Consider the following 13406-nt stretch of genomic DNA (forward strand, 5'->3'; position numbering starts at 1 on the left):
GGCAGGGCAGAAGGAGACAATGATGAGAAAGAGGAGGAAGTGCTGATGGAGAAGGGAGGGAGAGAGAAAGTATCTGAACTGGCATTGCACCAAAAAACAAAAACAAAAAACAAAAACAAAACAAAACAAAAACAAAAACCCTGTGACAAAGGAGCACCAGACAAGACGCTCAGACTCTAGAGACATACAGACTGCGGCCATTCGCCAGTAACAGCACATACTGCAGGACACATAGCAGAACCAGGCAAGAGAAGACCAGAGACGCTCTGCCTCCTCCTCTCTCTCTTACATGTGCGCACGCGCACAGACACACACACATACACACAGAGTGTCTCAGTTTGAGGGTCCTGTTTTGTTTGTGACCTGGCATCTAACTCAGAACCTTGTACATGGTTGGCACAGTTATCTAAGACCTGGTAACTCCTCTCCTGAGTACTTACCCAACAGACTAAAACCATACACTGACAGAGACTTGGCTGTGAATGTTCCAGAAACCACTGTAGTTTAAATGTGAATGTCCCTCCAAGATGTTCCACATCATCCCAGCCATGATGTGCTGGGCCGCCACAGGCCCAACCGAGGGCCCCCAAGCACGGAACTGAAACCTCCAAAACTCTGAACCAAAATGACCTTTCCTCTTTCAGAGTTTATCATCTCAGTTATTCATTCATGTGACTGATGAAAATGTGGTCCACATAAAACTAAAGAGTGAAAACCTCAGGCAACTATCATGAGCAGAGAACCCGCAGCTCAGGAAGCAATGTTCAGCAGGGAAACACACACAGGCAAACAGGCCAGACAAATGACCCCCACTTTCCCTGCAATGTTCCAAACACCTTTGTCTGAGCAGACAAAGTAGCCTTTTAAGGGGGTCACTGTAAGGAAATTCAATTCAGCAATTCAAATGAACACACTCAGTACATCATTCGAAACATCATGGCCTAAACATCTGTTAAAACATCAATTATATACTTAAAAGTGGTAAATGTCATTACAAGGAATTCATATCCTCAATGAAATATTTAGCAACGTTTTATGTAAAAAAAAAAAAAAAAAAATTGCATGCAACAGAAAACAGCACACTACCCCTGCCCCTTCCCTCCTACAGAACTAACTATGTACCACACCAGAGCAAAAGCCTAAGACTGAGGCAACCGTTTAAACAGATTTCTTCATCAGGCAGACTCCCACATTCTATTCCCGTCATGACATCTGAACACACAGCATTTAACAACGTGTGCTGACGGTTTTAGTGAGGAGTCCTAGTCATAACACAATTTACTAGAATTCAAAAGCAGAAGCAAAACGACCTTTACTTTGGGGGGAAAATACCCACACTGGTATAATTCAGTGAAACACTCAATTTAGACTGCTGCACAGAGGAATCACTACCAAGAACTGAGTGTCGTCTGTTCAGAAACTGCAATGGGGCAAAAGTGAAGCTGGCTAAGTCTTCATTTAGAACAGTATGTAAAAACAGCTCCGGGTATTTACTACTTGGTGTTAGAAGAGAGGCACAAAGACAAACAGCTGACCACAGGAACCAGCTTCTGGAAGCTTCCATGTGTTATGCAGCCAAGGACTTTTCCATAATTTCATTGAAGGTAATATTACTGAAAACTGAGCAGATCTTAAACATCTAGAAATAACAGACTTCAGAGCATGTATGCATATGCAATGGGGGGAGGGGATGAACTTTAAAATCAAATACACAATTCCTATAAAGCACAGATAGATGACAAGGCCACGCTGGCTGATTCGCCAGGCGCGCGCGCGTGCGCGCACACACACACACACACACACACACACACACCTCCCTGTGATGCTCCAAACAGGCTAGCCATGAGCCCAGAAGCTTAGCTCTAACCTACAAGGAAACATGCACTGTGCCTCCTGGTCTGCAGAGTCATGGAAACAGTAAGCACAGGGACTCCAGAGAACTCAGGGGTGCTTTGCTCCCTTGAGGTCTTAGAAGTCAAGGTAAAGAAAACCACCCAGGTCTGAGACAGGACAGCACTGGGATACGGCACCTCCTGAGCATGGGGAAAGTCCTGAGTTCCATCCGCAGCACAGAACTGTCGAGAGAAGTCACCATCACCACTCTTAGGCAGCCCTTTGCCTCCCACAGCTGATCTGACTTTCTGGAAAGCCTTGTTTCAGTCCCTACCTTTGCTTTCAACAGTTTTAACAATCATTCAGGACCTTAGTTACCACCACAATGTCAGTTATCAAAACAGAAAAGTACACTAATACACTCTGTATTTTCTTTAGAGCAACTTACTTCAAAGATACGCTTAATACCATGAAATGAACTTGCCATTTCAAGAAGTTTCAAGATAAAGTATCTGCCCCAGCCAGGGTCTGACTTGTCAACAGCCCACACAGCTGGAGACACACTGGGACATCTGCATGCACCCTCTCTCTGCTGTCAGCACCCCACACTGCGGCACAGCCTTCACTCCAAGCACTTGCTTAACATTCTAATTGGCACGGTGATACACTTGGACATTTGTGTGCGTTAGTACAGTAGCACAACAGTGTGGTGATATGCTGTGTACCCTAATAAAGCTCGCCTGAGGACAGAACCAGCCAATAGATTAGACAGAGGTCAGGCAGTGGTGGCACACACCTTTAATCCCAGCACTTGAGATCTCATGCCTTTGCTTGGGAAGCAATATGGCAGGGCAGAGAAAAGTATATTAGGTGTGAGAAAACAGGAACTCAGTCTCTTTAGGCTGAGGATTTCGCAGAGCTAAGAACTAGTGGCTGGCTGCTCTGCTTCTCTGATTGTCCAGCATTCACCCTGATATCTGACTCTGGATTTTTATTAAAACACTGTCTAAGATCCGAACAACACAACCAAAGAAGTAAAAATGGCAAAATGTCTATTGGAGGAAGGAGGCGCAAGACCTCTCTTTGTGTATTTTTCATATATTTTCATCTAGAATCTGCTTTTTAAATTTTGATTTGAAATGTAAGTAAAATAGTTTCAACTCTACAGCAGAGATTTAAATGGAAGCCAAGACCACCCAGTCCCTAGTATTACGTAGGAATCTTTTTCATAATACATGTAATAACTACCTGTTTTCACAGCATTTTAGGAGAAAAGGACAGAAAAACAATTGTCTATAACTAGAAACATTGTCAGTGAACAGAAGCATGGTCTGAAACACAAGCCAACAGCCCCTAAAAACACACTGTGAATGAATTCACAGTCAGAGGGGTGAGCTGGGGCAAATACATGTGGAGCCCCATTTCAAATTCTGTCCCGAGACCACAAAACAGGATTTTCAAAGACAGCTTCCTGTGCTCCAGAAACCTGAAGCAAGACCACTCCAGATGCTTTAGGTCTTCAAAAATGAAGAAGGCACCAGCAGCACACAGTAGCACACAGCAGCACACAGCACACACAGCAGCACACAGCACACACAGCACATAGCACACAGCACACAGCACACAACAGCACACAGCACACACAGCACACAGCACACAGCACACACAGCACACAGCACACACAGCAGCACACAGCAGCACACAGCACACACAGCAGCACACAGCACATAGCACACAGCACACAGCACACAGCACACACAGCAGCACACAGCACATAGCACACAGCACACAGCACACAGCACACACAGCACACACAGCACACAGCAGCACACAGCAGCACACAGGTGGACAGGAAAGGAAGATGAGTCCCGGGCATGCAGAGCTCTCAAAGGGGGTACAGATGGGCGGAGCTCCCAGGTTTTGTAGTCTCTAGTACTCTACAATAGGTAACTAATGATTCGGTGGGTTCAAGATGCATGTTGAATAACTAACAAACACAGCTGACCAACATTAAGACTTTACAATTGTAATAGCTCACATATTCTCTTAATTAGGTTTCTTTTGTGACCTAGAACTGTATTTCTCAAATACATTTATGAAAAGAACGCCCTTTGGAGAAAAGCTGTGGATTAGGACAATAAACAAACTGCCCCAAACTGTCTATAGCACAAACACTGAGTATCTAACAGAATACAGAAGGAAAAACTAAACATAGACCACTTAGGAATTAAAATGTGAACAAACGCCCTGACTGTGCAAAAGTTGAACATAGATAAAGCAGATTCTAGATTAACTTCGGATAAAGTGAGCAGGCTGACTTAACATGACAAATAGTGTGTGATACTGTGTTTGCACAGCCTGCAATGGACAACAGCAGACTGTACCAGAACACCCAAGTTTCTTCCAGACAGCATCACTTACGAGACAGGACAGGACAAAGGGGAAGCCAAGGATGGCTAGAGTATCACTGTGGGGCAATCAGGAGGCCTGTCGGGACGGCAGACAGTACCAGTGGATGGCACGCTTACCTGAAGCGCTGTGCCTTTGGAATGTCACCACCTCTAATCTAGAATTCATGACAGTGAGCCTTAAAAGCCCCGGAGCACTCCACGCTCCCAACCATGCAGCCCCCAAAGGCCTCAGGGCCAGTCCCTGGTAGCCCTCCACCCCAGACTGTAGCTGGTCCTGAAAGTCACAGACTAAGAACCCTAACGCTCTAGGTCTACATTCCTAGGAACCAGGCACGGCCTGTGAACTGCAAGCCTCCTGCAGCCACAAATTTCACAACCTCAGTTCAACGAAGCAAGAAGACAGAAATATTTGTGGGGAAAATGTCACCTGAATTCATGTGTGCATTCCCTAAATGACACGTTGCCACTCTTTTCACAGCTCTTACATTGTTAGCAGGCATTGCAAGTGATCCAGAGATGACTTAAAGTACATGGAAAGATTGGGGGGGTGGGGGTGGGGGTTGCTGCATGTAAACACAATGCAGTTGTCCGTGAGAAGAGTCAGCATCCAGAGATTGGAATTCTGGGCGAGGAGGGAATCACAGGGAAAGATCCTAGACTCAGCCACCCCGCCGCCCTTTGCAGGCCGACAGAGCAGCCGCCTGGGAACACTGTTCCCCACATGTAAAGGCAGTAACCGCCTTCCTGAGTCACACACTCAGTAGAACTAGAACGTCACCTTTTTCGGTATGCTGCAGTTTAAGGAAGCAGTAAAACTGTACTAAAGCCAAAACATAACTCATCTGCACTGGATGTGCCCAAATCCCGTAAAACTCTACAGCAGTTTGGGGTGAAGCCAGGCTTGTAAAGATGAGCACCCTAAAGGTCATGAGCCACAGTCACCACACCTCCAAAAGAACGGTTAATATCCCCTATTCTCAGAGCCGGCCCAGGCACAGCAGTCACTTCTTATTAAATAAACATTTGTGCGATGAATGAAACACTAGAGGTGGTTCCCTTGACTGGTTAGGGGAATTACCCCATTCATATTTTACTGAAAACATTAGTTCTATCACTTGCTTATTGGTCATGATCACCTAGGTTGTTTACTAGTGGAAACAGATTCATTCCGCACCGTGGCTCAGAAGTACTAACAAAGTACACTGCAAGATAACAATCTTTAATTCTGGGGAAACACGGCACTAACAGAAAGTACAACCGTGCTACTAGTGTGAAAACACTGTGACCCGGGGGCACACTCACGGGGGTGGGAGACACTGTGCACACCAACCTTCAGAGCTCAGGCCCGCACCTAAGAATCCATGATGAGGCAGATGTTGCCATTCAAGTGTCTCTGAGCAGTCAAATGCACAGAGCAGAACGCTGTGACCTGAGACCTAGTTTCTCCCACTGAAGTTTCACAAGGATTGTTCATTTACCACAAATAATTATCTCAATGGCTCCAAGAATTTTTTTTCTGCTTCTAAAACAATCCACATGTTGCAAAAGTGTCTTTCCAATGCTAACAGACTAAGAATATTCTTTTCTTATGAAACTGTAAAAAGGAGACAAAGAGGAATCTTTGTAATAGTTCAAACCACAGAACATCTTAAGGGAGAATAGATCACTACAAAGGAAGTATGCAAGCAGCCCACAGTGTGCCAGTAAGATCCCTCACAGGAGGCTGGAAAGATGGTTCAGTGGTTAAGCTCTCCTGCTGTTCTTTCGAGGGAGTATAGTTTCTATCAAATGTCTGTAGCTCCAGCCCCATGGGATCCTGCCTTCTCTCCTAGCCTCCACGGGTGCCCACATACATGGCATATGGATCCACACATACACATGAAGAAAATAAATCTTAACAACAACAAAAGATTATTTTACCTACCAGCACAGAATATCCCGGGGACTTCACTCCTGATTATAACGGTCCGAACTTTCTTATCTGATTTTAATGCATCCACAGCTTTTGATAACTAAACCAAAGTAGGGAGGGGAAAGAAAAAGGAAAAAAATCATTTTCAAAATCATGTCAACAATGTATCTTAATATTAGAAGCAAACAGCTTAATCTTACACTCACCATTTTGAGAAGGTTTTTACTGAGTGAATTTTTCCCATAAGCTCTGTTTATTCCAAGCACCACAATTCCTAGTTAAGGAGGGGGAAAAGTACACACACTTGGGTTAGTGAGGTACTCAGAGAACAGAATGTAGCATATAGCTGACTAACCTGGCGTATGACCAATCTGCCATCTTAACCAAGGCTTGTTGCAAAGCAGGACCTTTATTTTTACAGCTATAGCTTTCTCCTCAAAGTCAAGTACTTTTTCTTAATACGGCAGTTAAAAACGTATCATATCAATTGGTACTTAATATTCTCAGTTCACTTTAAGGAGAGAATTTCAGTGTCCAGTTTCATGGGCCCTTCAACTTTTCTCTTTGAAAGCAACACAATAGGAATCTGCAGTGTCTTACGGGTTTGAATCACTAATAAGACTAGGGAGGGCCCACAGTAGAGACTGGCAATCACCACCTCATTCACCATCACCCAGAAAGTGGCATGCACAGGGGACAGCCTTGCTGCACGCAGGCTCGGCCCTGCTTTCTGCTGCCGCTCCAGCCTCAGGCAGCCCGCTGCTCCTTGCTGCTCTAACAATCTTAGTACTTCTATGCCAGGCTTCCTCCTGACCTCTGCCCTGCACTCTTAACCCAACAACACTTCCATTCAGATCTACAAGCAATTCGGACTCAACCCAAATAAAACAAAATTCATTATCCTTCCCCTAAAGCCCAAGCCCTCCCTCTCACTCCCTGTTTTATTTTCAAGCTTTCATCCGAACCGGCTGAAGGCTCTCTGCTCCAGCTGCTGCTGTCAGACTAACTTTCCAAAACCAGCTCCGTGCACAGACTTCACCACTTATGCAAAATCCTGCATTTACCAAAAAACGTCGAGTTCAGTGGCTGTAACTATAGATCTTAAGTCCTATACAACCTGCACTCAACCTTCTCCCCTAGGCACAAACTTTCACTGTGGGTCAGAAATGCCTTCTCCAGCTGAGTGGGCCTTATCCGTTCCTGACTTAAATCAAGGCAAAATACTCACATCCAAACACCGTCAGGGAGGAGAACAGCTTGCAGGGGACTGAGACTGTGAGAGGCCAGAGGCCTACACCTATCTGCACTGACTGCACAGTGTTGGGTATACCAGCTCATTAATCCCACAGCAACCCAACAGGCAGCCACCATTCTGCCAGTTTAAGTGTGTGCCATTAGCGGGTAGGCGGCTATATAGCTCCACACCTAAATGACTGCACTACATATATGCAAACTTCAGTTTCCATGTGAAGATAATTTAGCAGCCTAAGCCAGATGTACCGAGTACACATTATAATACTCAGTTGTCTCATTAAATACATACCAACATAAATGGTGCATGGTGACTCTGACCAAACTGACATGGCCTGGGCCAAAAGAAAGCCAAGGAAAGGCTCCCCCAGACTACTGAGATGAGCCAGAAGCTGGATGCTCAGGAAGGAAAGTGAAAATCATTGGGAAGAAAGCTTGACTGGATTGAGACGTGCCTAGAACTAGTAAAGCACACACCTCTAGGGGTGGCTGTGACCACCCCTACCAGCTGCAACCTAATGAATGAATGAACCACCCTGTGATGGAGTCTCCGTGTGTGGCATTACAGGAAAGCAGCAGAAGGAAGGAGGCAGGCCTGGCTGGAGGAAATGGGTCAACAAGTATGGCGTCTTTGGGAGCTGCATCTTGCCCTGGTCCCTTCCTATCTCCCCTCCCTCTGCTTATCATCCTCCATGAAGTGAACAGCTTCCTCCACCATATAGATTCCTACCACCATGATGTTCTGCCCAAATGCATGATGGGCCCTCACCACCAAGGAATGAACCTTCTGAAACTACCAGCCCAAAATAACTCCTTCCTCATTTACACTATTACTGTAAGATACTTTGTCACACAGGAAAAGTGACACAAGGACTGAATTCGGAGCAGAGGATGCCCAGGAGAAAGGACAAAGGAGAGAGAGAGAGAGAGAGAGAGAGAGAGAGAGAGAGAGAGAGAGAGAGAGAGAGAGAGAGAGAGCGCGAGCGCCAGCCCATGGTCTGAGAGAGAAGAGAAGTCAACCACAGTAAAGAAGTCAGCAAAGGTCAGAGAATGTCCTTGCAGGCCAAGATCAAAGTCCTATCTGTCTTCAGCTCAAGGCAACTTGGCAAGAGCAAGAGAGAGAGAGAGAGAGAGAGCACAAGAGAGCGAGAGCACAGAGTGGCATCAAGATGGGAAAGAAAAAAGTAAAACTTTGACCACTTACAGGGGACATGATTATCTATGAAGGAAAACCCACAGAACCCACCAAAAAAAACTACAGAGCCAATTAATGAATTCAGCAATGCTTGTGCTTTGTACATTAACAGTAAATAATCTAAAAATAAGTTTAGCAAAGAACTCCATTGGTAACAACATCAAGGCACAGAACAGGAACTCCACTTTGCAGTCCAGCACTGGAAATCATCACTCAGTCCTAGCAAGAACTAAAGAAACTGAAAGACAAGTAGTCTCTAAATCTACCAGCGAGCGGAGGTCTAACAAGAGGGCATATCTCAGCAGAAACCCAAGCATACCCTCCAGAGGAGCCAGTGCGGAGACAGAACACACCGAACTACAACCGACAAACGGGTTTCACTTGCACAACCGCCCAGGAATCAGTGTAGGCCACGTGTGATGGTTAATCTTGACTGTCAGCTGGACTGAGTCTCGCCTAGAGATTAGCAAAATCCACCTGCGGGTGTCTGCGGGTTCAACTCTAGAAAGGATAACTCGTGGGAGAAGACGGCAGGATGCCCCACCATCAGTAAACTCTACAGTCGTAAACTACACCATCAGAAAGTTTTACACAGGTTTATCATACACCACGAAGCTCACGGTGACGGAATTAGCTAGCTGTACAGCTCGCCATAACTGAACAACTTGGCTCTCAGTAGCTCAGACTGGCCTTGACCTCACTACGTAGCACACGGGTTAACAGGTACATCACCACTCCCTGCTTATGCATCAGTGGGGACTGGACCCAGGGCTTCCCGCACGCCAGGCAAACACTCCACCGGGTGAGCTACACCCCGGCCCTACATTAATATTTTTATAGACAGTGTTGGACTTCCTTTGATGTGAAACTAAAGGGGGCTTGCTGTTCCATTGTCTCAATAAAGAACAATAATAATGCAGAAAACATAACCAGAAAGGCTGTGAATCACAGTGAGAACTCAGGACAGGCTTAAAGACATTTTGATGAAAGTACCTGAAAATGTGGCATCTTTCTATAATGCTTTTTTTCTTTCACCATGAAGATGTATATTTTTACTTAAAAAAAAAATTTCCAACTTAAAGTTAATCATTATTACTAAAAAATTATAACAACCAACCACTGAAAAACACTGCTAGAACCTGTTTGATACCCATAATAAAATCAACAGCTTGGCAAATGCTCCAAAGGAAGTCACAATCCACATGTACAACACACATGCTCCCACGCTTCTAAACCATACCGTGAGACGTGCAGGAGCAAGGCAACGATCTGGAATTGGTTTGGACTCACTTTAGGTGTATGGGTGTTGTGCCTGCATGTATATTTGTGCACATGTGTACCTAGATGTCATAAAAAGGACATCAAAGCCCCTGAAACTGGAGTTACTGGAGGCTGTGAGCCACCAAGTAGGGGCTGGGACTAGAACCTGTTCCTTGCAAGAGCAGCATGGCTCTTAACCCCTGAGCCACCTCTCCAGCCCTGTATCAACTTTTATAAAAGGCAACTTAGAGAGAAACAATTAAAAACAAAAAACACACACATGAAAAACATTACTACCATAAAAAGCACTCTTTAAAAGACAGAATCAACACAGTCATAAGAAACAAGCTAGTAGGAAGGGAGTGGAGAGGAGGCCCTCTTAAAGCTGTTTGGGGGAAGACATCACATTTTTAGAAACAGCCAGCAAGGAGAGGCTGGAAGGATGACCAAGTGACACTCTTAGCAAGATCTGGGCAAATCCCACTGGCAGACACTTCCTACAACTCTGAAAACCAGAAAAGTCAGATTAAACAAATGAAACATGTCTTTACACAGTAAGCCATAGCGTATAAACAGTTCCTCACATCTATTCAACACAACACTGATTCTGAACAAAATGGTGTTAATCCAGCTGAAAAGCAGCAATGTGGCAAGAACCAAGAGAATACTGAAAAGCGAGCAGGGCTGAGGAGGAAGGAGCCACGCCTCAGACAGTGACACAGGAGTCGGGGTGGGCGGAGGGCTTGCCTGCTGTGTGGGGGGCACTGGCCTGGATGCCACTGCACAGACAGACCCACCTTAGTCATAAAGCAGTATCGCAGTGCAGCACCCACAGGCCAGGCAAGCAGAGTTCCCGGGGATCTCCTCTGCACCGACAGCGTAAGTCAGCAGGCGAGGCCAACAGACATGCCCGGATGGTTAGATGCTCACCGGAAAAGAAAGGACACACGTGTACACCTAAATACGGAAAACGGAGGGGGTGCGGCTGAAGGACTGATGACCCCTAAGTGTGGCCTTCTACGGCCCCATTCTCTCCGTCTGCTGCTGCTGCTGCCCAGGCTTTGCCCTTTAGAGGGGGCAGAAGCATCCTTCGGTCTGAACAGTGAGTTTTTATCACAATGAATTGTGTCAAATGCTTTGTCTGAGTGTGTTGGGGTAAGTGCAGTTTTTCTTGTTTAGCTTGCTGGTGTGATCAGTCACTTTAAATGCTTTCAGTAATGACCCACACCTGCACCCCCAGAGTATAGCCCATGTGGTTGTGGTAAATAGTTCTTATTATGTATCGTTAGATTTAATTCGTTTGGGTTTTATGTGAGGCCAAAAAAGACTCGCACTTAAACCTAAGTATGCAAGACCATGAGGGTGAAGACACCAGTGAACAAGACAACGGGAAGCACAGACGTGACACATAATAATCCAATCAGCTCAGGAGTAACTTTAGGCTGGAGGGACCTAAAGAGATCACGAGGGGCTGGAGAAACGGCTCAGCTGGTGGAACTGCTTGCCCTCCATCAACTCAGCCCTAAAAACCAACCAACAAACAAAATCATCAGAGCGGATAATAAGCAGGACTTGGCCGCTGGCTCTAAAGACATGTTGTTTTTTAAGGTCCATCCCTGGCACCAGTCAATGAAAGCTGACGCAAGTATATTAATTTCAGAGAGCTGGTGTCGGAGCAAGGCACAGCCTCCGGAAAGAAGGGGCATTCCATACTGCAGGGGTCCTGCTCCTCTAAGACATCACAATCCTTAACGCGCTTGCACCTGTAGAAGAACCAACAGCGTTTTGGGGGGAAGAGATAAACCCACACCCCATACAACTGCAGGCTGTAACTGACTTCTACCAGCAGACCGGCCAGCGGCAGCTGTGCTCACCGAATGCAGCTTTACCCAGCCACAGCAGAGTTTCCACTCTTCTCAAGCTCAAGGAAACGTCAGTGAGACAGACCACACTGAGGGTGAAAACACAGCCCACAGCAGTGAGCTCCTGTGATCCCAGCACTCAGGAGGCTGAGGCAAGACCACAGCTCTAGGCCAGTATTGACTATTCAGCAAAGCTATGTTGAAAGAAAAGAATGTGAGGCTGGAGAGATGGCTCAGCGGTTAAGAGCACTGGCTGCTCTTCCAGAGTGCTCTTCCAGGGGACCCAGGTTCAATTCCCAGCACCCACATGGCAGCTCACAACGTCTGTAACCAGTTTCAGGGGATCCAGCACCCTCAGACAGACAAAACACCAATGCACATGAAATTTTTAAAACTTAAGTAAATTTTTAAAAAGGAAAGTAAAGAAAGTGGAACAAAGACATCAAATTAAATACAAAGAAAGGAAGAGGTGAGAACCAGCAGAATCAACCACAGTGGGAACAGAAAATCAGCACAGAAAGTTAATAGAACAAGGGTAGTGTGCATGTATGCGCACACCCAAGGCTGACATCAGGTGGCCCCTACACTGAGGCAGAGTCTCTCAACTGAACCCAGGACCAGCCAGCTTCATCTAGTTCAGCTCCATAATTTCCTCTCTGCCTCCACATGCTAAGATCACAATAATGACAGCACCAAGCCCTGGCTGGCCACCAAGCCCTGCCTGGCATCGGGACGGCTCTGAAGGTCCCAACTCCAGTCTTCACACACGCATGGTAAGCACTTTAACACCTGGGCCATTCCCCTAGCCCCCAGAGGGTAGTTTTTAAAATGAGTGATTTGATAAGCTTCTATCAAAGAAAGAAACTTGTGCATTTCTCAACAAACAGGCTCTGTGAAAAATAGAACCAAAAAGACATGTCCTACATCAGTCTACAAAGTTAGTATTAAACCAGATAAAGATTATAGAAACAGAAAACTAAAGACCAATATTTCTCATAAATATAGTTGCACATAAAATACAAGCATATCAAATCCAACAAAAGAACCACACAGCACCACTACATGGGATTTACTCCAGAGCAGAGGTGTGGATCATTACTGAAAAGCATTTAAAGTGATTCATCACACCAGCAAGCTAAGCAAGAAAAACAAAGATTATTCCAGAAAACGTACTTGACAAAATTCAACAAGATAAAAGTTCACTCTCCAAATGGAAGAAGCTTCCTCAACTGATTCAGACTGAGTGAGCAAAGTCTGAATGCTTTCCTCCATGGATCAAGAGCAGCAGGATGAGGTAAATTCAGCTGTATAAATTAACGAGAAAAAGAAATAAAGACATTCAGAAAGAAGCAAAGCCACTGTTTCCAAATGGCATGCCATATATGGGAAATACAGAAAGTATTAGGACAAATAAGAGAAGTTATCAAAGCGCACAATACAGTGTCTACGGACAGAACTCCAGTGGACTCCCACACATCAGCAATGAGCAGCTGGAAAATGAACGTAACAAAACTATTCCCTTCATGACAAGAGAAGCAGAAATGGAGCCTGTCAGTGAAGACAAACTTATGGAGACAAAAAGAGATAAAATGTTGTGGGGTTTTTCTTGGGGAGGGTGGTGGGTGGGGAGGGAGCAAATGGAGTGTCCTGTTGAAGATGAGAGGGCTTATTTTGAGTTTGAT

The 13406-nt window shown here is 45.4% G+C and overlaps 1 protein-coding gene across 3 annotated transcripts in view; it reads right to left on the bottom strand.

Annotated features, from left to right (window-relative positions):
* Auh (AU RNA binding methylglutaconyl-CoA hydratase) overlaps positions 1 to 13406 on the bottom strand; it is a 105781-nt gene that overhangs the window by 88359 nt on the left and 4016 nt on the right. For 2 of the 3 annotated variants that reach the window (XM_006976842.3, XM_042278491.2), the window contains exons 2-3: positions 6363 to 6430; positions 6169 to 6256 (exon numbers count right to left, since the gene is read on the bottom strand). The exons of the other annotated variant lie outside the window; for it this stretch is intronic. In XM_006976842.3, coding sequence (XP_006976904.1) covers positions 6169 to 6256; positions 6363 to 6430 — 156 coding nt within the window. The remainder of the gene's footprint in view (positions 1 to 6168; positions 6257 to 6362; positions 6431 to 13406) is intronic. 3 annotated transcript variants of the gene reach the window in all.

This window comes from Peromyscus maniculatus, chromosome 5, assembly GCF_049852395.1.
Source record: "Peromyscus maniculatus bairdii isolate BWxNUB_F1_BW_parent chromosome 5, HU_Pman_BW_mat_3.1, whole genome shotgun sequence".
Taxonomy (NCBI): domain Eukaryota; kingdom Metazoa; phylum Chordata; class Mammalia; order Rodentia; family Cricetidae; genus Peromyscus; species Peromyscus maniculatus.